Raw genomic sequence first — 24,297 nt, 5'->3', positions numbered from 1 at the left:
CTTCAAGCTAATATTTACTCAAATTTATGTCCCCCAAAAATAAGCAGTGAGGGGTTTTATATTAGTTCTCAGTATACAGAACTTTTAAATCATTGTCTCCACTTTACAACGAGTGGCACGGTGACAGATTTTTTTTGTCTGACGTGCAGTTCAGTTTTTTGGTCAAATTCTTCTCCGTTTGGATGTTCACACGGTTCTTGAAGCTTTCTATAGCCATGTGTTGGATTTGTAGATCTCCAATAGTTTTTTTCGCTGTATAATTATTTCTAGTAATTTTCAATTAGGCCTCTCAGCTGTTAGATTTTAGACTCGAGTAGTGGTCTTTGCAGCCCTTTGAGACTCTTGTGCCCTAAGGCCTAAAAAAGTGGCTTCAGTATTAATAAATGCAAACAACACTTTCAAAACGTGCTTTAATTCATTTCAGATTTTGAAATATTTCAAATATGATGAACATTTGAAACATTTACATTAAATATTCTAAAACAATGCAGAGCCAGACAACTGACACAGACAAAATGAAAAAATATGACTTTGGCCATTTATATCAATACAGCTTAAATCCAAATAAATTAGCACCAGTTTATATACTGAAATTTGACAAGGAGTGCAACGAATTAAAAAAAACATTGTATTGAGACGCTTAAGCCCCAATGTGTGATATTTTACCACTGTGTTGTATGAGCAAAGGCCAGTGATACACGGTACAGCGTGCCAACAGGATGTCAGACAAAGATGGCGCCGACCCAAGTGGGGATTCCACGGTGTAAAAGAAATACAAATTTCTCGACCTATGATTTTTTTTTTAAATAAAAATAAACATTTGTATGATAGCCCATGTATTCAAATCAATGTGCTTTTTTTTACTAAATGAAAGTTTTTTTGTACCACTAGGAGGCACTAAATATTACACACTGTCCCTTCAAGTGCTAAATTTCTTCACTTTGTCCGTCACTTGTTTGTGCAAAGGTTAGGGTGGACTAGAATGTAACTTTTTATGGAGATGTAACAAAAAAAAGACAGTCTTTGTTACCAAAGTCATCTGTAATTCCATCCAAGAAAAATACATTGTTACAGTGTAACTGGCTGCAAAAACAACCAGGCGTCTGACTTTGGGCTTCTTTGGAGGGAATGGTTATGTTTGACTTCCCTTAGCTCCTTGGTTGAGTTCCACTGAAGGCAGGATGGTGCAAGAAAATAGCATCTGACTGTTTGTGTTGCACCCTGGGCAAGGTATAGGGTTATAGGGTAGCAAAGGTGCAAGTACAACAAGCCAAACAGTGCATGTCAGGGTTAGACTGTGCTTTCACAAGTTATTCAGTTCCATTAGAGTCTGGTCCAACATCTGGTGCATGTCGAGATTCTCTTCTTTAGCATGGGCAAGTTTCTCTATTGGGAAATTGAAAAGGGAAGTATTAGTCACACTCCAATGATTACGAGACGGTCAGCCAGTTTGACTGTGTTAATAATCAACCGGTTACACATTCAACTTGTTTTTCACAGCAGTCAAAAAGCAAAAACTAGAAAAAACGTTAAAACAAAGCCTTTATTATTGTTTTATTTGAAACCATGCACACTGACTAAAAGCACTTGCATCAATATGGACCATTATTGAATTGTTAATGTGTAAACATTTTGTTACCAAGGCGAACTAGTTTATTAGTGACATGGGAGATTCTAGTAAATCATCGCAGTCGCACAGTAAGTAATAAAACTGACGAGGGAAGAAAAAATGTTATTGTGCAAACTCTTTCGGAAAGTAAACAATCATGGTGAAGCTTAACATGAGAAAAATAATTTTGTATGAATTCCAGTTCACTCCTGGTATTACCCACAAAGAAAACATCTTCTGTTTTGTGTATATTTTCTCAAAAAAAAATAAAAAAATATATATATCATTTTTGTAAATGTAAGCCCCTTTAAAAGCATGTTGACACTTGACACAAAACCCTGTTTCCCCAAAATATTGAATGATCATATAAGTATTTTTAAGAAAAAAAAATGAAATTGACAGTTTTAAATACAGTTTTAGGAATACGAATTAAGCGTCAAAAATTACAAACATCGCAGAGAGCGGCCATTTTTGCCATTTGCAATCGTCGGAACATAAATCTAACTAAATAAATAAATAACCACGATTGGCGCTGACTAATGGTAAATGGTCTGCATTTATACAGCGCTTGTCAAGTCACTGAAGACCTCCCGAAGCGCTTTACAATGTGCTTCACACACACACACACACACACACCAATAGCGGCCATGCAGCCATGCAAGGCGCTGACCTGCTTATTGGGGGCATTAGGAGACACGGGTCCAATCTACACTAATTGTCAAAATGGCCGCCTAAAATTACATTATGCATTAATTACAGGAATGCCATTTTTGAGACGCAAAAATGTTTTAATGCTAAGAATATTTCGTCATAACTCATTTAGGAATAAAATAAATTGTTAGGAAATGTATTCTCCATTTTCCCTTTATCACAATTAAATTTGGAAAATACAGTATAATATTTTAGTTTACTCAATATATGGTCATTTTATTAAAAAACTATCATCTGTTTTTCTTTGCTAGCTTTTTCAGGTATTATTTTACCGTAACTGTAAATTCAACTAAAAACCCCTCTTCTTTTTTTCTAAGTTAGATTGTTTTAAAACACTATAATTACAGAATGTACTTAATTTTTTCAATTCATATAATTTTTTGTATAGTTGGTATTATGTGTATAATGCATACGTGGTCAAACTCCTGCACATCTAGCCCGCCAAACAAAAATGGTCAAAATATAATGAAAATATAGATAATAGAAATTAAAGTAAAATATTTTGCCGGGCAACTTGGTCTCCATTGTCCTTTTTGTATGTCTACAAGAAAAATACTACGACAGGAATACGACAAAAATACTAAAAAACTAAATATCAAATTTAAACTGGGAGCTAGCAATTTACTTTGCTTTTATTCTGAAAAGAAAAAAAAATACTATGGAAATACAAAAATACTACCACAGTAATACTCAAACAAAAGTTCCACAACAGAAACATTACAGAATTACAACTACAAAAGCACAAAAGAAATACAACACAAATATTACTATGGAAATATACAAAAATACCACTACGGTAATACTATGATACAAAAATATTACTACAAAAACATTACAATTGAAATGCTACAAAAACTACAGAATGGAAACATTAAAACAGAATTAGTAAAATAATACAATTACAGTAATACTACAAAAACACATATACTGCAAAAGAAATTCTACTAAATTTAAAAAAAGAAAAAAGAAAAGAAAAACCCTACAGAAAATCTACAAAACTTTTACTGTGGAAATATAACAAATACAATATTGCAAAAATAAATCTACCGTAATGCTACAAAAACACTAAAGAAATTAGGAGATCCGAAGGCAGGGGTGCTACAAAATACTAAAAAAATTAGCTAAAGTAATTAAAAAAAATATATATAAAATGTAAAGCTAAAAACAGGCCTAATAATATTTTGCTGATGAAACAAATCTATTTAAAAACAAATAGAGAAATTTAACATGTAGATGGCCCCGCGACCCTAATGAGGATAAGCGGTACGGCTAATGAGATGAGAACATGTAGATGGTGTCATGTATATTTATTCATAAATTATAAATTGGATAACTCAATTTTTTTAACTCAAAGTGACCCGCGACTCCAAATAGTTTTCCACCCCTGGTATAAAGGAACCAAAACAGATTTGATTCCAGCAACCCTCACCATAATTGCTTCATGTTGGTTTCATTGCACCGTTGTTGCGCTGCAACCTCAGTGGAACGGTTTAATTCAAGGCTTAAAACACACTTCTATTCTATAGCTTATGAATGACTTATATTTCCTGTTAAAGATATCTGTGTATTAATTGTTATTACAATATCGATTGCAGCCTGGTCATCCTGGAAGGGGGATTACCTCATATGCGGTCCATTCTCAAGGTTTCTTCATTTTCATTTTTTGAGTCTTTCCTTGCCCTCATGTAAGTTTTAGATCAGGAGATGGTGAAATAATAGTCTGGTTTGCAATAATCTGTGGTCTGTGCAGCCCTTGGAGACTCCTTGTGATTAAGGGTGTCACAAATAAACATGACTTGACTTGCAGAATCACCAGTTCAGCACTAATCTCAGGATACTCATCAAAACACTCAATTGCATTGAGATTACACATTTATTGAAATGCTGCGCAACATACATCACCCAAACGTCATAAAACTACAACAGAGACGTGCACAAAGCTTCACCCTTCAATATGTTGTCCATTGTCTCTCTACATAACCAAAAATCTTCCTCAAGACAACCCTATCCTGATCCTCATGTCCTCAAAAATACCAGAGCAAGATTGCCTGTCGCGATCCACCGCGGCGCGAGAAACTAAACTGGCTCAGGTTTTATTTGACGTTTCTGAGTGCCACCCTCGACGCGGACAAATCAATAAATGCAAAAAAAAAAAAGGAACAAGTGTTGAGATGATTGCAGGAAAAGACAGAACGTCAAGGGTCAGACTGGAAATAAATAGGTAGGAAGGACAGAGTAAAGAGATACAGCGCACGTGGAAGGGATGAGGTTTATTCTTTTTTACACAACGCAGAACGATTTTAGGATTCTGTACAAGAGATGGGATGAACTCTGACATGAGGATGAGAACAAACGCGAGAAAAGATGGAGGGGAAAAGGAAGATGAAGGGAAGGCTGGAGAGAGCCGACAGGTTTCACTCTGACGGAGGAGAGGAAAGAGGCATCTTTGATGAGATGTAAACAATTTATCTGTGAGGAAGGAGAAAAGAAGTATAGTGAATAAAATCTGGGCAGGGGTGACAAAAACAGCCAAGCCACATGCAAATAAAATGGTAAAAAAAACACAAGCGGAGGATTACCGTATCTTTAAGACTTAAAGGAAGACCTAAAAACCCTAAAATAGCCAGAAATTTAAAAGTGTGCCTTATGTACTGGAAAATACAGTGGATAAAATTTGAAATTCAGTTACAATTCAGTAATACCGCATATCGTAACTGTTGTGGTTAACATTTTAATTGTTTGTTGCTAAAAAAAAAGGAAACAAAAAAAAAAAGCACAGAACTTTGAACACAGCTAAGATGCCATCTTTTAAATGCTTGTTGCCAATGCTTATTTTGATGTTGCTATGCTGAAGAATTGTCCGTAAGAATTAAATTGAACGAATGAATATCTTTATTGATGATAATGTTTCGGAGGAAATTTTGTTTGTTGTTAAATCATCACGCATACATTGACTGTTCTGCCTTTGAGAAACATATAGAGTAGTCGTTGAGTGCCCTCTTGTGGTCAACATGTTTTAGTTTGTAGCTAAAATGAATTAAGGTAGTGAAACCAGATGTCATAACATTTATGTCATATAAAATGAATCGTTTCAACCCACTTCTTGTGTTAACGTCTGAAAAATATCGTATATGTTATAGCACTCTAAGTAATAGTCAGAAAACAGAACCTTTTATTTATTTATATACTTATTTTGAGAGTCATTTGAACATTTTCTAAATTGAAATTTAGGGGTACACTGGTAGGGAAAAGGCCCAGAGACCCACAACAAAAACAGAAAAAAAACAATATAGAAGGACGCCTTATAAGGTAACAAAGATGAAAATAATTGGATGATGTATTATTGTTTTTTTTTTAAGTGTATTTTGAACCTGATTTATGACTGAAGTTGCTGTTGACCCACTAACATAAGGCATTTTACCTGATAACTAACAAAAAAGGAGGGTTAATTTCAATGCATTTATTTATTTTCATGCAATCCTAGCAGTTACCTTAGTTTTAATTCCCTGTACCTTATAGTCAAGTGCCCCTTATATCTGAAAACTACATAAAAAAAAAAAAGACTATTTTTTGGGGGGGTGTGCTTAATAGTGTGGAAAATACGTACTATTAGCAAACCATTATTTAAATAGGTACAGCTCGAGGCCAAAGTGACTAAAACCCTCGTTTGATTGGCATGCGTACTGAGAAATAAAAAACACACACAGAAAAAAAAACAAAAGAGTACCGACGGGTAAAAATGAAACTAAACCGGTCCATGCAGCTTCATTTGACATGCATTTCCTTACTCCAGTCCTCTTTACAAACACAGCTTATTAATACAACTGCCACACAATTAGGTGAAAGAGGAGACTCGGATTTTACACTTAAGACTCTCTCAAACATAGGAGACATTGCTTAAGAAGACCTGAGAAAAATATCGAGCATAACAATGAAGCATCCTGAGGAGATTGCTACAAGCTATTTTGTAGGGCTGGGCAATTGTGGAATACAAAATCTTTTAATTAAAAGTAATGATTAAAATATGCATTTAACTATGATAATTCTACTTTAAAAATAAATACATTTGGATTAAATTTAGATAATAAATAAAAGCATTAGAAACTAATTGTTGTCTGTTCCTGCTATGAATGCTTTGGTCTCTTGAGGGCAGTGTGGTCCCGATCACACAAGTCAGTACACACATTAGGAGTAGAGGAAAGTTGCACTGGAGCTTCATAATACTTTTTTCAATTATATTTCAATTATAGTTTGTTTCTTTGAGTTTATATGTATAATTTCAGTGATAATATTCAAGTATTAGGTATTTGAAGGAAGCTTTGCTGCTAATGCTAATCAATCTAAGTCTGTAATTTGAATGATAGCATTAGCGCTGGCAAGGTTTCTTAAACAAAGCCAATTTGTGTTTAAATTAATTAAGTTAAGTTTCCTAAATGTAGCCTGTTTACACCAAAGTAATTATTTTGAAAGTGATACATTATTTTGTAAAATAATTATTGAAGTCATATCAAAAACATATTTTGTGTGTGAATATGTCAATTAAAGGAAAAGCTTTCCCGCTAATGCCAATTTTTTTCTTAGCCTGTACCTTGACGGCTAGGATTAGGGCTGGTAGCGTTTCTGTATGCAATATTTAGTGCCTTCTAATGGGAAAAACACTTTAGGCCAATACAAATCTATGATTTGATTACCAGACAAAAATAATTGAACTATAATACAATTGATCATTTATATATATATATATATATATATATATATATAAAAAATCTTAGGTCGAGAACTTTGTATTTCTTTTACACTGCGAAATTCCCACTAAGGTCGGCGCCATGTTTGTCTGGCATCCTGCCACCACATTGTGCTGTGTATCTTTGGAGTTGGCTCTTATCGGACAACACAGTGCCAGCTAGTGGTCAAATATTCACATTGGAGCTTTAAATACACAAACGTAATTATTCAGATGGTCTTGTAGAAATTAATTCTTAAAATAGATTCAGATACATCTTTGGCGTGTGAGTATAATTAAAAGGAAAAGCGTTTCCGCTAATGTGCATTTGCTCTGTACATTAACTGGTACCATTAGCACTGGCAATGTTTCTTAAACGAAGCATGATTGTGTTTGAATGTATGTAATTCTTTTTTAAGTAATAATTCATGTATTTGTAAAATATTTATTTAACTAAAATTAAATCGATTAAAAATTCCACTAACGGCCCAGTCCTCGCAATACTAGCAAGTCTAAAAGACGGAATGCACGGCAGGGTGAACATTTACATGGAAGTCATGTCGTTGAGGGCGTGGTCCAGCTCCTCGCTGATGCCCTTGTACTTCAGTTTCTGGGAATACAACTCATCTATTGATGGGCGCAGTGACAGGAGCGGCCGAGGGAAAAAGTTGTGAAAAGATGGCGAAGGCCATTCGGAGTGGAGGGAATGAAACAGAAAAAGGAGGGAAGAGGACAACGGTTACAGCAAAAAAAGAGACCCGGAATGAAAGAGAAAGAACAAGCAAGTCTTTTGTGCTATGCACCAAAAAGTTGTTTTGTGAATTTTGTCATTCAGTCACTGTATATTTTCCCCTACTTTTTTTTTTTTTAACTTTACAGTAAGTTAGATTTTGTACTGTGTGCACCTTTTTCCGACTACAGAACATTACTGCAGTGCTTCTTTCCGCCGCTACCGGCGTGTGGCGCTGTGAGAAGTCACCCATCATCAACGCGGAAGAAAAAAAATCTGCTTCCTCTTCCTAGTTTGTGTGTAAAAATTCTATACTGTCTATACTTTGTTAATACTACCTCCAGCACGCTAGGAACTTTGACATTTTTATTGTTTTATTGGTTGGTGTAAAGTCTAAAGAACAAGGGAGCAGTTTCATTTGAATTGAAAGTGGAATAGGAAAGCTTGATGCGGTTGAGAAAATGGTTGAATCGCTTTTTTTCGGCCACTTTTTACCACAGAGGAGAAATTCGCCTACATCTTGAAGCGCATCTTTCAAAAGTAAGTTAAACTCAACTTCATTTGTCTTCATACAGTATATTATTTTATGAAATGATTATTTTTTTTTTAGTACAAAACAATACAGGTTACTTATACAAGCCTTAAACATACTTATATAAACCTTAAACATTCAAAATATAGCACTGAAGCAACTTACGAACAAATTCAACTTACGAATGATCATCCGGATCTTGTTCGTAAGTAGGGCAGCGTCTTTATAGTTTTTTGAGGTTTGTTTGATTTTCTATTCATCCAAAATACTATTCACGGAGTGAATATAAACAAGTTGAGAAAAACAAACATTGATAGGTTTACAAAAGCAGGTATTTGTGCAAAAAATGACAACAAATTAGTTACGACATAAGCCATTATTTTGATAAATAACAAAAGTTTCAAATTTCAGCCAACAACAGCAACTTTTTGCATGAACGGCAATTGCTAATATTGGCTCTTACTCTTTTCAACTTTTTGACATTTTTGAATTGGTAATACTGGTTACATTCTAAATATTTTGGGCCAATTTCAAAAGTGTTACAAACCAAACCTGTAACAGAATTACATTTAAGTTCACTTTTCTCACAGTTTGAGTAAAAACAGATAGAAATGTGTTATTTGAATGTTGTATTAGTATGATTAATAGCTAAATCGACATGATAATTGCTAGATTTGGTGTAAAAAGTTCTAAGAGTAGCCATTATATTCCCATGTATGTTTTAGTATTTGAGTTGTTTAGTTCACAATTTATCTGCCAATTTGATGAGGTTCACGTTTTAATTTATTCATTTTAAAATCAACAGGACGTGGTAGGCTTGATTTTTGGTCCTTTTTTTGCAATGTTAGTTCCATTTTGCTGCACCTTGATGTACAAAGATTATGATAGAATATTAAATATTAAGAGTAATTCTTCTTTAGTCATTGAAATATATTTATACGTACGCAGGTCTCCATTCAAACAAAACTATATAGCCATAATGTGACATGTTTGATGGCACTTTTGTTTTGACCGATATCCAAACTTTGAGCAGTCAATGATAGCAATACCAAATACACATACTGGTACTTCAAATTCCCTTCTCCCTGCAAAAAAGTGCCTGATATCTTTGAAGAAAAATGCACATCCTAACACAATATTATCATCAGCTACCACACGAGTAGCGACGCCTTAAAAAAATGACACAATACCAATAAATGAAATTGATTTGCACCTTATTCCTAATTATGACCTCATCAAATATTGAGAAACATGTGTTTTTGGATTGTATAAAATGTGGGAATGTTTACTGATAATAAAAACAAAACGTACCCTCCAGGTCATCGATGGTCTTCTCAAGCTTGGCGACAGATCTCTCGGCGAACTCGGCACGGGTCTCAGCCTGAGTAGCAGAAACCAAATAGTGAGCAACAATAGTGACGCCACCTCCCAAACACTGAAAACGCCGACAAACTCGCCTCCTTCAGCTTGTCGGTGAGGATCTTGATCTCCTCCTCGTATTTGTCTTCCTTCTGTGAGTACTGTGGGTCGAAAACAAGGAGTCAGAAAACGTTACAAAGAAGATCGGTCAAACAAAGTACCGTTTTTTCCGCACTAAAAGGCGCACCGACCAGAATATACTCTTGTGATATATTTTTCATGTATAAGAAGAACTGAACTAGACGTGTATAATATAAATCACAGTAAAGGCTAGAGTTACACAATAAAGAAAAGTGCACTGATCAATCAGTCAGAACGAACACTGATCACTATTGTATACAATTGCATAACATTGGATGCAACGAGCATCTTACTCAAATTGCTGAGCGGAGTGCACCAATGTTTAACCCTTACACCAGGGGTGTCCAAATTTTTCAGAAAGCCGGCCAGATTTGGTGAGCGCAAAATGTGCGAGGGCTGACTATTCCGCCAGACATTCCTTAATAAATGTACCCTCTTAAATGTTTGCAGTGCTTGGCGATCAGCGTCTTGACTTCATAGCCCACCTTTGTAGCCTTTTCATTTGACTTGCAGGGTCTCGTGAAAATGCGCTGCTGTACCGTTAAAACAGCTTGTAGTTGCTTCACCTTTTTACAGCGTTTCCAGTTAGCTTGTCATAGTCAGAATGTTTTGTCCGCCATGCCTCGATATCATATTCTCTAAAATCAGCCACATTCTCTTGGCAAAATAGGCAGATGCAGTCGTTTTGGCCATCATCTGGTCAAATGGGGATTTTTTTATTTGTTGTACAAATTAATTTTATACCGCGGTCAATAGTGCTGGCGTGCCAAATATCATTCATTTTATGATGGGCCGTAACTTCCCAGGCCGGACTTCTGACAAGCCTCCCTTAGACCACTAGAAATAAAGACTACACATACAGGACCAAATTATTGATTATATTAATGGTCCGGGCCGCGAGAATTATGTCGGACTTAAAACCGGTCTGTAATAGAGCCGTCTCGAAACCATTACATAGCACACGGGATTCTTAGCTAAATGACGGTAAGGGCATTATGGGAAGTAATTTGGTAATCCTAAAATATACAAACGCATGGCCGCACGTATTTAAAATGTTTGTCACCTAAAGTGCTTAGTTTGAGCTGAGAAAAAGTGAAACCATTCTCTGTAATCTAAATGGTGTGATATCGAAATAAGACCAAATGCGTTTTAATGTAGTCTGTATCCCTAGTGGTCTAGGGGATAAAAATGTGGTGCACTTCACGTCATAATCTGGGTTCAATTCCTGTTGCATTTGATGATTTGCAAACGAGTACAGGCGTCCATGTCCCTAGTGGCCTGGTGGTTGCGCCTTATAGTCAAGGAAAAAAGAATATATGACTACAGAAAGCATCCGGATAGAATACAAATATCCAGTTCCTTAGCTTTTCCTGGATTGGCTTTGCCAGCATGCAGTCGGTCCAAACGGGCCGCTTACCTTCTCAGCCTGGGCCTCCAGTGACTTCAAGTTGTTGGTCACAGTTTTCAACTCTTCCTCCAGCTCATTGCATTTGCTGGTTTGGTTTGACACAGGCGCAAGAGAGGGATGGACGGATGATAGAATAGAACCACAAGAGGAACAGGTGGAGGGGAAGAAAGCAAAAGAGCAGAGTAGGGGCGGGAGAGAGAGAAGAAAGAAGATCAATAAAGAACTCCCGGGATTACATGAGTAAGGAAGCCAGAGTCTATTAAAGAGAGCAGGGATGTGGAGGATTAGATTGGCAGTCAATGTAGTTTCATAACATGGATGACTGGCACAGTCCTGACAATGTCAAGCACACTTCCACCAAGCAGTTCAGACAAAGGACAAGTTTGTATAGGGCATTTTTTGTGTATATGTTTACATTGCCACACAGGGCTGACTCGGCCGACCACTTTACTTTCTCAATTTTTTTTCATGCTACTATCCACATAATACAAAGAAGTTAAAGCCAGTGTGGACCATTTTGGGGAATTTTTTTTTTTTTTTTTTCAGTTTTAATCACATTTTTTCCCTCTTAAGTCTTCTACCAGCTATTTTTGTACCCTATACCTCATACTTTTAAAAATAAGTATTGGGACTGAATGGATGGACTCAGAAAAAAATATTTCATGTTATTTTTGGTACTAAATAAGATTTTGATATTTCTGATGTTAATCAACATGCAATATCGGTCTGCCTTTTAGGCGAAACTACGCCAGATGAGACTTAAAAAGAAATAAATCTCATTAAAAAAAAAAAATAATTCTGTGAGAATACGGACAGCAATCCATTGAAGCCTGGTTATCCTGGAAAGGGGAATTACCTCATGTGTGGTCCCTTCTCAAAGTTTGCTCATTTTCCTCATGTTGAGATTTTTGAGTTTTTCCTTGCCCTCATGTAGGTTTTAGATCAGGGGATGGTGTAATATTAGTCTATGGTCTGCAATAATCTGTGGTCTGTGCAGCCCTTTGAGACTCCTTGTGATTAAGAGCTATACAAATAAACATGACTTGACACTTCCTGAAGCACCAAATTTATCTCGACACTAATTACATTGTGCTTTCTAAAACAGGTTGATTCAAAGGGAAGTTGTTAAAAATAATTACAAATAAAAATAATGATTTTTTTCAAAGCATACATATAACGAAAAGATTATGGACAGCACTTCTTGAAGCACCACATTTATCTAGACACTAAATACATTGAATTTACAAAAACAGGTTAATTAGTAAATGTATTTTGTTAAAAATCAAAATGTAATTTTTGAAAAAGCATTGATATGTTTTTTAAAAAATGCAAGTTTAGAATTTATTCGGTCGTGTGTTTATGAATCACCCACTAAAGTGATGTTATTAAAATTTGATTTAAAATATTTAAAAACATGCAAGAATAAAATTCAATCAATCTTATGTTAATGCATTAAGCACTTGTGTGTGTGTGTGTGTATATATATATATATATATATATATATATATACACTGTACATATATACACATATATACACATACATACACATAAAACAATTCATTTATAAAGTGATGCCATTCAAAATTAAATTCAATACATTTGTTACTTTTGGAAAAATACAAAAGGAAGTTTCAGTTGTTTATTCTGTTGTTTGTTGTTTACGATTGCATTTTGGCCAATCATGTTGCTGTTCATTGATTTCCACATCCTTTAGGGCTGATCTGTTTTTTGTAACCTTGAGGATTTAGGGCTGATCTGTTTTTTTGTAACCTTGAGGATTTATGAAGAAGGGGCTTGAAGAGCTTGTTCAAAATCCATTGATGTCTTCTCGCCTTATTTTCTGTGTCTACTAAAGTTTAAAAACTTAACAAAATGAATAGTAAAAATGTATTAAAAACATACATACGAGACTAAAACGCAGGTTTAGAATTCAGACAGTCCTGTGATAATGCATCACACACAAAATAAAAATGTATATAATTTAAGAAAACTACAGGAAAAAGGGAATAAAACCCTGCACATCTTGATCACCACACTCTCCAGCTCCCTCCTCAAGGCAGGTGGTATTAAACTAAGGCACTTTTCCAATGTTCCACAAGTGTATCTTTATCCTGTCGGACAGAAATTTGTGTTTTTTACACTTTCAACCACTAATAATTATTCTCAATCAAGTTTAATTTAAAAAGAGACACTGTTATTAGTCACAGCTTCTCTTTTTCTGAAAAACGGTATTAGAAAATATTGTTCTGCTTGGAGGAAAAAGAAAAAAAATGTTCACAGTTAAGCGTTTGAGATGATTTAGTGGCCAAATTTGGAGTTCAAGTGATTTTTTTTTAAGTATTAAAAAATATCACACATTTTCATCTGTTACACCTTTGTTTCGTTTTAATTTTACTTGTTTTTAATGACCTCATCTCTGTTGAATGAGAAGATAAATTGAATTCTGGATTCACCTGAACTCCAAATGGAGTCACTTTCAAGGATCAATTTCGTTTTCAGGGGAGACAAAAATGTAAACGATCATGAAAAGGAAGGCGCGAGCACAGCAAGCAAAGCAGGTGTTTTTGTTTTTTTCTCTCTTTTTTTGCCGAATGAAAGCATGAGACGTGTCTTATGGGAAAAAAAAATTATGTTAGTCTGTCTTAGAGTACCTGTCTGAGTGAGCAGTTAAGTGATTTCATGCTTTGCTCTGCAGCTCTTTGTTCAACTTCCATCCTCCGCCAGTTGCTGCGAGGAAACGTCGATTTATAAGCAGCGGCCGTACGAGATCGCGGTGGGTGCAAATGCAAATTGGCGGCACACACAGTGAGAACACAGGGCTCAATGTTAAAGCAAACCCTATTTGCATCGAAGGGCCGTTTTCTTTTTGGGGGGAACTGCCAGCATGAAATGTTGTGAGCGTTGCAGGTTTTGTGAAATGTACCTTTCCGAAAGCTCAGCACGCTCTTCTGTGCGCTCCAGGTCGCTCTCAATGATGACGAGTTTACGGGCGACCTTAGGGTGGAGAACAACAAAGTGTTATGAATGAAACATTGTCTTTTACATTTTACCTAAAATTGCAAGAACTTGTATAACCAAGACTGTTGGAAGCACAGTAATCCCTCGTGACTTTACGGCTTTGCGTGGTGAATCGTGTTCTGCATTCTGATTGGCTAAACAGCCTCTTATGACGTGACGGTACAGTAATTATTTGTAATAAATAAATGAAATAACGTTTTGACTTAATAGACTTTGCTCATCATTGGTTCTTTTGGAAGGTAATCACAGTGATAAACCAGGGGATTGGTGCATTACAAAAAAAAACTTTTTATATTTGGATTTTTTTCACTTTATTAATTTATTCGTCTAATAAAAACTATTTAATAATATTAAGTACATTTGTCCATTTGTATTGCACAATAAATGTTTTACATTAGTTTTTCCCTATTAGATCTAATAGTTTTTTACATACATAGCAAAAAGCTCTTATTCTGGCAGATAATTCTCTTTTTTTTTCTCTACATTTTACTAAATTTCCTCTGTTTTAGCCAGGCTTCACACAGTGTGGGGAATTATAGTAATTTAAGAAAAATACAAATAAAAACAAGATTTACAAGAAGCAAAATGATCTCTCTATAGAACAATAGCACTTACTTAAACTTCGTATTTAATTTATTAACTAAATAAAACTTAGTTATATGAAAAAATTGTTTTAAAATAAAATGATCTCCAATGAAATATGAAAATTATACATTCTTTTGCTGTGAATGAAGTATTAGCCAAATATATTAAAGATATTTTAAAGTTCCTTAAATATTATAATACAGTATATTGTTTAAGTATCCTTAAGTGGTCTGATAAAAGCAAACTTCCGTTTAGACTTTTAAGCTTCCTTCTTTATATGGTTGTACTGTGACGTTGAGATAAAATAATAACTCTAAATTAACTGAAAAATATATTTACATTGCATCTTCCAAGGCAACAACCATTTTACTTATTTTCCCCTTTTCTTAACCAGTTTTCATAATCTTTAATACAGTGCATGGACTATTTGTCAAAGACAAGATAAATTAAAAACAATCCCCAACTACTGTCTCGTAAGAGTAAACTACAACTGTATAGCTTGTCCCCTGCATATGTAGTCTAATAGTAATGCTAAATTATATAAACTTCAAATAGACTGAACCTCTGATATTAACTTGAAACTAAAATGCTGTCCAAGAAAAAAGAAAGAAAATATAATACATTTTTTGATTAATCTGCATTTGTGGAAGTAGAGATGTGATATAATTATATAAGTATTGAAATAAATCTATGAAAAATGCATTTACAGTGCACCAAATAGGGGAAACTTAAAAACACTGATTAATCATTTTGCAGTATCCATTTATAAAGGTGTGAGAAACATGCCTCTTCATATTTGCGGTCAGCCTCCTCAGCGATGTGTTTGGCCTCTTTGAGCTGGATCTCCTGGATCTCCATCTTCTCCTCGTCCTTCATGGCCCTGTTCTCAATGACCTTCATGCCTCTTTGGGGACAGAACAAAAGTAGGTTGAGGCGATGCTGTTTTGCTTCGGAACAATCCTTCCACTCTGCACTTGAACGCACCTCTCGCTCTCGTCAGCCGCCTTCTCGGCTTCCTCCAGCTTGGTCAGCGCGGTGGCCAAACGCTCCTGAGCACGGTCCAACTCCTCCTCGACCAGCTGGATGCGTCTGTTGAGGGAGGCCACATCGCTCTCAGCCTAAAAGAAGGGGACAGGAAGTCAGTTTGGGGATTTTATTGGAGGTTTCACCCTAACACCATGTTAAATCCCACACTGCTCTTACAAGTCAGCCCAACCAACTAGTTGCATGATTATTTAAGCAGTTGGCTTGTGCAACCAGTTGAGAAAAGAGTTCTGTAGAAACTTCTGCTTTGTGACATAGACCAATGTGTATTCCTTGTGCATCGTTTTCTACAACAAAAGGCACACAATTTGAAGAATGCCACAGAGTTTAAAATGAGATGGTATAAAATGGTCCGGTGCAAATGAGTACACAGAGCCTTGACTTCTTACATGTGACTCTTGAATATATCCCCTTTAGTTCTGAGCATTTCTGTTTAAAATCTCCACATTGAGCCCCAAAATCTAATATCATTTTTTTCGATTAAGGTTTTAATCCGTTTTAAACTAAATATTAAAACCAACCCAGCAGACATTTGTTTGAAGCAGTGCTTCTCTATTATTTTCTGTCACGTGCCCCCTCGGAAGAAGAAATCCGCTCACGTCCCCCTCAAGAGGTCTGTCTCCTCATTCGGGTGAATTATTTTTTCATGAGCTCACGTGAGGGTCTGCTCAATACTTATATTCTGTGGTAAATGCACTATATGGAGGTTAAATGTAAACAAGAGAAGGCCGATGAAAGTTCCAGTGCTCCCTAGTGTAGTAGAAGGTGCAACTGCATTTGATTCTTTGGAAAGTTTAAAAAAAAAAAAAAAAAAAAAAAAAAGGGAAAGTGCCTCCGATTGACTGAGCCCTGTTTGAGCTGTTTGAGAACCATTGGTTTAAAGGAAAGTTTTTGCCTGACGCCCAAAAACGGAAGAACAAAGGGGCTGCAGTCGATTAAGTCAGATATCGCAGTATAGAGTAAATAAAAGTGATTTTACGGGATAAAATGTATTTTTTTATAAAATGCTGTTTTTAAGTATTTTCTTTTAGGTAGAAAGCGAGTTATGTATGTATCCTATGTTTTTATCTTTTTGATCAGTTCAAATTATGTACGCGGTAGAAAAAAATGTACGACAAAAAATATATATATATACTGCTTCTATAAATGGCAACACAGAATTTACTGCAAGTGGGGAAATAACTAAGATGATGAAATAACTGTTATATTTTTTTAAATAAATGGTAAATTGAAAGCATTTTAAAAGCGCTTTTCAAATCACTGAAGACATCCCAAAGTACTTCACAATGTATTTCACACCTACCCATTCACACACACACACACACCGCTAGCAGCGTCAGCTATGCAAGGTGCCTACTTACTTAACGCGGGTATTACGGGTTTGGTGTCTTGCACAAGGACACTTTGACATTCAACACAGAGGAGCTGGGAATCGAACCTCTGCTCTACCACCTGAGCGACTAATTAAAATCAGCAAAGTATGTGCAAGATCTTTATTGTTTAAAATGTAATTTTGCAGTGCAATTCTAAACAGCGTTATCCAACAAAATAAGTTATTAAATATGCTGTACTATTTCGTGAGCAGGTAATATCCATCTATTTTCTGAGCTGTTAATCCTCAGTAGGGTTGCGGGAAATGCTGGAGCCCATCCCAGCTTTCTTCAGGCAATGGGCAGAGGACACCCTGAACTGGTTGCCAATCGCAGGGCACACAGGGATAGAAAACCATTTACACACTCATTCAAACCTTGGGACAACTTGGACCTGCCAATTAACCTGACATTCATGGTTTTTGGAATGTGGGAGGAACCCAGAGTGCCACACAGGCATGGGGAGAACATGCAAACTGCAGCGGGAGAACCCTCCGAATCGTGGGGCTGCGCGCTAACCACCCTACCGCCATGCTACCTAGCGGTTAATATGTGTGGAAAAAAAAGAAAAGGTGTAATTGCAATCGATAATAAGGAGAACAAGTGGCTCAGGTTAACAGGAATGCAGTTTGAAAATGTCCTCGTTTCATTCAATGGAAAACTTCAAGTGAATCAGTACACGGAAGTCAGTCAAGTCCACGTCGATCTGCTAATCTGAGAACAAGTCAACAGACAAAAGAAGATAAAGCTCAATTGGACTGAGCCTGCTCTGCCCTCAGACACTTTTAAGCCTTTGACCGTCCAAGGATTTACTCTCTTTCTAATTCAAGGTGGAAAAGAAATCAACCTGCTCTTGTGCCTACCCTGCGCCTGGGCACGGGCACGGCAGACGCCAGCAGCGAACATTCACGATTCTAAATTAGCTTCCTTCTCGCGCGACATTCTCTAACGAACACGATAGAAACGTTCACGAGTGGATCCTTAAATCACAATTTACAGCATCCCGCGTGGACCCGACACGGAACCCCCCCACCACCTTTATATCTTACTTCCTCTCGGGCTTTTCGCTGCTCGTGCAACTCTTGGTGCAATCTTTGAGCTTGTTCTTCTGCAAAGTCGGCCTTTTCTTGTAAGCTTCGAATTTTTCTTTTGACAGCTTCCACGGACGTGGATCCTGCCATTCTTCACCAGTCTAGCACGGACACGTCAAACGCGCGCGCGCATTAAAGCGGGTTGGCTGACTCAGAGTCGATGGATCGATAGAGATGTCGATAGCGGAGATATCAAGCCCCGCCTTGTTAATGGTACCACGCTGCTAAACGAGATCGAGAGCTGGGTGTCTGCTTCTCTTAAGTTCAAGGATGGGCAAACTTTAAGGTTTGAAAACTGTGGTCAAGGGTCCGCAGACCTTATTTAGACGCACTGTTGTTTGTTGTTTTGACTATTGCGTCATTTTCACTGTCAACCAATCCCGTTGCTGATCTTTGATATCCACACCCTGTAGGACTGATCAGTTTACTAAAAAGAGGGGGCTAGGAGGAGGGCTTTGGGAAGGGATAGAATTTTTCCTATGTGAGAGCTTTTCTCCTGGTTCAAAATCCATTAATGTCTTCTCGCCTCATTTGGAGAGTCTACTAAAAATATCATTTTAAATAGATTACTTTCATCAAAACGGTTGTGAAACACTCACAATTAGGGTAAAAGCATATATTAAATACCTGTTTTGAGCAATACATTTGATAGTTTAGTAATTTATTTGTTGTATTACTGTAGTATTTCTGTAGTATTTCCATAGTAGTGTTTTTTTGTAATATTGTACATATGTTGTTGGATGTTCTTTGTATTTCTTTAGTAGACTTTATGTATTATCTCTGTAGTAGTACTTATGTAGAATTTTTGTAATAGTAGTACGTATTGAAATAGTTTTCCCCCAGTGATTTAGAAATCTAGTATGCCAAGATCCGGCTCATCTCTGAAGAGAGGGATGACGATCTGCACCAAAAAACAACGGCGACCAGATGATGAAGGTGCTGTATTTGAGTCAGAATAGGAGGCTCCTACTGCTACTGGTAACCATGGAAACCTGTACTTTATGTTTCATGTGGGGGAGCAGGTATACTATCATGGAAGGAAATAGTAATCCTAAAAAGGAGATTACACTTTTTTACTTGCCAATATTTGTTACAATTGTATGGGGAACCGATGGCTAAACTAAGGAAACAAGGCACAACATACGTTCAGATAATAAAGATTAAGCAGAAAATGCATTTTCATTCTATAATTCGGTTTTGTGATATCTATGGAGTACTGGATCTGTATTGTCGTGTTCGATCTTGGCCTAATATCATTCTTGTAGTATCGCACCGCGCATCAAGCGTTACGTCATTACCAAGACGACATGAGCGCAGGAGTGCAATCAGCGCGTGGTATTGTCCTGTTCTTTTTAGAATATTATCTTATTTTGTAAACCCCAAATAACAGTCAAAGCAACCTCGCGTGAAAAATAAAATTAATAAGATACAAAATAATATTTTTTGATGACACATGAGCGACCTTTCATTGAGCATGAACGAAAAAACGAAACGACTGACTGCCTATCTTTTAGCGGCCTCTGTTGGTCAACTTTATACATTACACTCATCGTTGGTAAACGATATTAAGACACCAAAAATATTGTTCTTATGATAACTCAGCGAAAAAGACTCTTTTTAAAAAAACACAACACTTATTTTCAAACCAAACACATTCGTCAGTTACTAAAAAAAACAGCCAAAAGTAACGACCTTTAAAAAGTTACTCAAGTGAATTGACAAATATATTGACGTTTTTTATTATTTTGCTCACTGTGGCAACATTTATTTAGTTAATTTGAAAAATACAATTGTGAACGGCAGACATTAATATATGAAAAATATCAGTGTATAATTATTATTTTTTTCACTACAGTGGACACACCCTTGCAAATATGGATTTGCAAAGCCACGTTCAATTTTTTTTCTTGATCATTTTTATCCTTAAAAAAAATCAATAGATAGTGCAGTGACAAAATATCATCGTCAATAATAAAATACGGTTTTCGCGGAAAATTGGATATGAGGTGAATCCCTGAACTCCTTTTTGGAAAATCAACCACTGCCAAAACCTAAATATCTAAATATAGAAATAAATACAAATACAGTAAAAATAAACAAAAACAAAGACATTTAATTTGCTTTACGGTTGTGATTTTTTTGTTTTTCACATAAAAAAATCTATTAGATTTTAATTTTTTGGACGAAATTCATCCTCAGAAAAATGCCAATAAAAATAGATAAATAAACCAAGGAATTTGAATATCATTACAGTTTTTTTGTGTTTTTTTCTTTTTGCAAGCCAACTCGGTCCGGCACTATCTTCATACAAATAAGCGTGATGATCAGTTTTGATCCCAGCTAGAGATCTTTATATTTTACTGTAAAAAATGTTATAGAAAACCCTCATTTGAAACAATTTTGTGTTTCGAATGGGTCACGACCTTTGCACCTGAGCTCTCACGGCTGCCATACAATTTTGTCCAACAATCAAAACTTCCACTATTTATCCTGCAAGATATCAGTCTTTTCTTTCGATCAACATACTTTCCACCTCCGGCTATATTTGGCCAAATGTTGCAGCTGGCACTTTCTTAGGAATTGTGTTTTTTTCCTCTCCCCCTTTCGTTAAAGCGAGCGGCCCGTAGCTCAATGTTGACCATATAAAGAAGTGGGCTATATATATCCCCACGGCTGCTTCCTTCGCTCGTGGGAAGACTGACTTGATTTTCACTTTGGAAAAAAAAAAAATCCCTGATAGGGGTAGCCAAGTATCAGACGACAAGGATTAACGTAATAGGACTGCTCTCGTGTGTCCGTATTTAAAATAGATGCGGTGTGGATGTCAAAAGGCGCTTGAGTGTGACTTTCTTTGGGCTGACTTGCAAATGATTGAGCAGCTTGTAAAACTGGGGTTCTCAAATGTGGGTACGAGTACTTTTGACTACTTGAAAGCAATGCATGGTGTGTTTGAGATCATAAAATATATCTTAAATCGTTAGATTCTAGCGAAATCACGGCAGGTTGCTTCCTTCTGCACTGCAAAAAAGAAATCAAGTAAAAAGGGAATCAAAAAGTCCCACATGCTATTTTATTTGTTCATTTTAATGATTTTTTAAAATTTAATTTAATCATTTTTATTATAATTTTAAAATGTTTTCTTTTTTCAAAAACATTTTCCCACAGATATTTTTTCTCATTTAGAGGATTTTTTAAATTCATTTTTTAATTCATTATTCTTATTATAATTTGAATTCTTTTCCACACAAAATAAAAAACTGCTTTTATTATTGTTTTACTGAAAAAAAGTAAAAAATACCAGTAATTAAAAACAAGACTATTACTCAACAATACAAAATCAAAAATATAATCAAATGAGAAAAATACTTAATGAAACAATAAAGAAACCATTTTTCACATTTAATTGATAGGTAAAACTAAACACTTGTTTTAGTTATCAATTTATCTAATGCGATTTTAAACATAATGTGTCTTAATAAAAAATAAAAGATAATACCTAAAATCAAAAAATCAAAAATAAAATGATCAAAATTATTATTGTCATTTTTCGTATTTAAATAATTATTCAAATATAAGTAAGTATCTATTTTAAGTATCAGTCCTATTTTATAAGATTTTTGCACATGAACTTTTCAAATATGATATTATTCTTAAAATTAAAAAACATTGAATAAATTAAAGAACTAAGTTAAGAATAAAGTAAGAAAACAATACTTAAATAACAGAACAATAAAGTAATAAAATAATATTCTAAAAACGGATGTTTTATTTAAGTAGAAAACTATATCACACATAACGTAATAATAAACATGTATATATTAGAAAAACAAAATAATAATGATTAAATTAATCAAAATGAACAAAATAATTTGGGACAGATTTTTTTTGCAGTGTAAAAGATCAGAGATCTTTGGTTAAGTATTTCTTTTTTTGGGGGGTGGCTTGACTGAAGAAATAGTTCACCAGTTTTACATAAATACAAAAGTTTGAGAAATGTTGTAGAATAGATTTCTGCCCTACATTAGAAATGCAATTAACGACAATCATTTTGACCTTTTAGTGCTACAGGTTATAAAATAAATATTTTCCAAGACAGGGTTTAAGAAAATAAACGTTCACTTTTGAAGACATGCAGTGATAAAAGAAAAAGGAAAATGTGAAAGGGACTCAAGGTGCTGCCCTGGTGGATCCCTCGCCTTTACTTACATCGGTAGCTTTCTTCTCGGCCAACTCAAGTTTCTCCTGGGCGTCTTTAAGAGCCTCGGAGTACTTGTCCAGCTCATCTTCAGTTCCCTTCAGCTTCTTCTGCAGGCCTAGCAAGTCATCCTCAAGCTGAGGCCCATTTCAACATTTTTTTTTTTTTTGGGGGGGCGAGGGTTGTTGACCAGGGGAGTTGTACACAGATACATGACAGAAAAAGGACAGGACAGGACAGAACAGGACAGGAGAAAGAAAAAGAGAAAGGTTAAGGACCAGGACTACCTTGGTGGCGACCTCCTCAGCACCCAGCAGCTTCTCCTCGGCTGTTTGGAACTCCTCAAACACTTTATCTCGCTCATCCTCAGTTACGCGCATTTTCTTTTCCAATTCTCTTATTTCGTCCTCTAACTTCACATGCACATTAGAAACAAGCAGGTTAAACAGGGAAACCAAAGTTTGTCTATCCATTCATAGATCAATCCATAGAGTCATCCATAGATCCATCCATAGATCCATCCATAGATCCATCTAGATCCATATCAAGATGGATCTATGGATGGATCTAAGGACTGATCTACGTATGGCGCTAAATTGATCTAGATCAACAGCGAGATTGATCTATGGATGTATATACGAATGGATCCATGGATGGATCTATGAAAGGTTCTATCAATAGCTCGATCTATCAATGGATCTATGGATGGATCTATGGATGCCTCTATCCATAGATCATTAAATAGAGCTATATGGATAGGACTATCCATAAATCCATCGTTAGCTCAGTCTATCCATCGCTTAATAACTCTATCCATTTCTCTGTCAAAAAAATGAGTGAATGGCCGGTCCAACCTGCTTGCTGCGGTCCTCCGCCGCCTTCTTATCTGACTCGGCCTGCTCAGCTCTGTCCAAGGCATTTTCCTTGTCGAGCTTGAGCATCTGCATCTTCTTCTTGATGGCGTCCATGGCTGCTTATCACCGAGGGTCCGTCAAAAGGGAACGAGAAAATAAAGTCAGCGAGACGCGAGAGAGGGGCCGTGTGTGGCTCAGTGGACGTGGAGCTGGAGTGCGGGCTCTGCCTCGCTGCACCCGGGCAAATATGTACTTAGAAGAGGGGGGGCCTGTGGATTCCTGGAGACATCCAATACTTTTTTGGGAGGGGGCGGGAGAACCGTCTTGCGAGGGTCTCTGAGCTGATTTGTCATCTGGTGAACGTTTGGTGATCTAAGCTTTATATGGGATGGGGGGAGGAAAGGACTTCCTGATGATAACGTCAAAAAGACGGGGGAGGACGATGATGCAGCACATGTCATGATTGTGATTGTTTTTTTGTTGTTGTTGTGTTTTTTTGCCCAGAAACAAACTTTCTGTTTTATAAATTGATCCCTGTTTTTCTTTCATTTTATTTTATTTTTAATCAGAGAATCTCAGGGCGCTACTTAATGAACCTCCAGGCTTCCGTTTCTGTCGCCCTTGTGTTTTTTACTTGATATTCAGATTGCAGCTTCTACTTTCTGAGAATACCATTCCACGGCACAGTGATGCCGTTCTGCATTCGGATCATTCCCCACTCGGACTTTTGGACCACGAGCAGCTGCGGCAGGCTTTTTAAAATACACAGTCAGTGTGTGCATGTGTAAGTGTTTGGTTTGGGTGGGTGGCTGCAGCCTCTATTTAATGGACAAGCTCAACCTTGGTACATTTGTCCCGAGAGACAAGGAGGATTTTCACCTGATTATAGACAGGAAATCCTCCTTGTTGACTACATGTTATAAATTG

General features: G+C 36.2%; 1 protein-coding gene across 8 annotated transcripts; it reads right to left on the bottom strand.

The window, feature by feature from the left end:
* Positions 1-396: 396 nt before the first annotated feature.
* On the bottom strand, positions 397-23,687 carry tpm1 (tropomyosin 1 (alpha)). Of its 8 annotated transcripts, none has more exons than XM_088340230.1 (10): positions 23,371-23,687; positions 22,528-22,653; positions 15,801-15,934; positions 15,603-15,720; positions 14,137-14,207; positions 11,223-11,298; positions 9,763-9,825; positions 9,617-9,686; positions 7,592-7,670; positions 4,175-4,789 (listed from the first exon to the last, which is right to left on the bottom strand). In XM_088340230.1, the coding sequence occupies exons 1-10, from the start codon at positions 23,482-23,484 to the stop codon at positions 4,786-4,788; spliced, it is 855 nt and encodes a 284-aa protein (XP_088196356.1). In that variant the 5' UTR covers positions 23,485-23,687; the 3' UTR covers positions 4,175-4,785. The 8 variants fall into 8 exon arrangements, with proteins under 8 accessions (XP_088196352.1, XP_088196355.1, XP_088196350.1 ...); XM_088340227.1 differs by lacking the exon at positions 22,528-22,653 and adding an exon at positions 22,804-22,929 and having other exon boundaries at positions 23,371-23,676; XM_088340226.1 differs by lacking the exons at positions 4,175-4,789; positions 7,592-7,670 and adding an exon at positions 397-1,386 and having other exon boundaries at positions 23,371-23,678.
* Positions 23,688-24,297: the final 610 nt, after the last annotated feature.

Source organism: Urocampus carinirostris, chromosome 7, assembly GCF_059441175.1.
Source record: "Urocampus carinirostris isolate Australia breed hairy pipefish chromosome 7, RoL_Ucar_1.0, whole genome shotgun sequence".
In the NCBI taxonomy this organism is placed as follows: domain Eukaryota; kingdom Metazoa; phylum Chordata; class Actinopteri; order Syngnathiformes; family Syngnathidae; genus Urocampus; species Urocampus carinirostris.
Note: the sequence above shows the minus strand (reverse complement) of the source record. Positions and strands in the feature narration are given on the sequence as shown.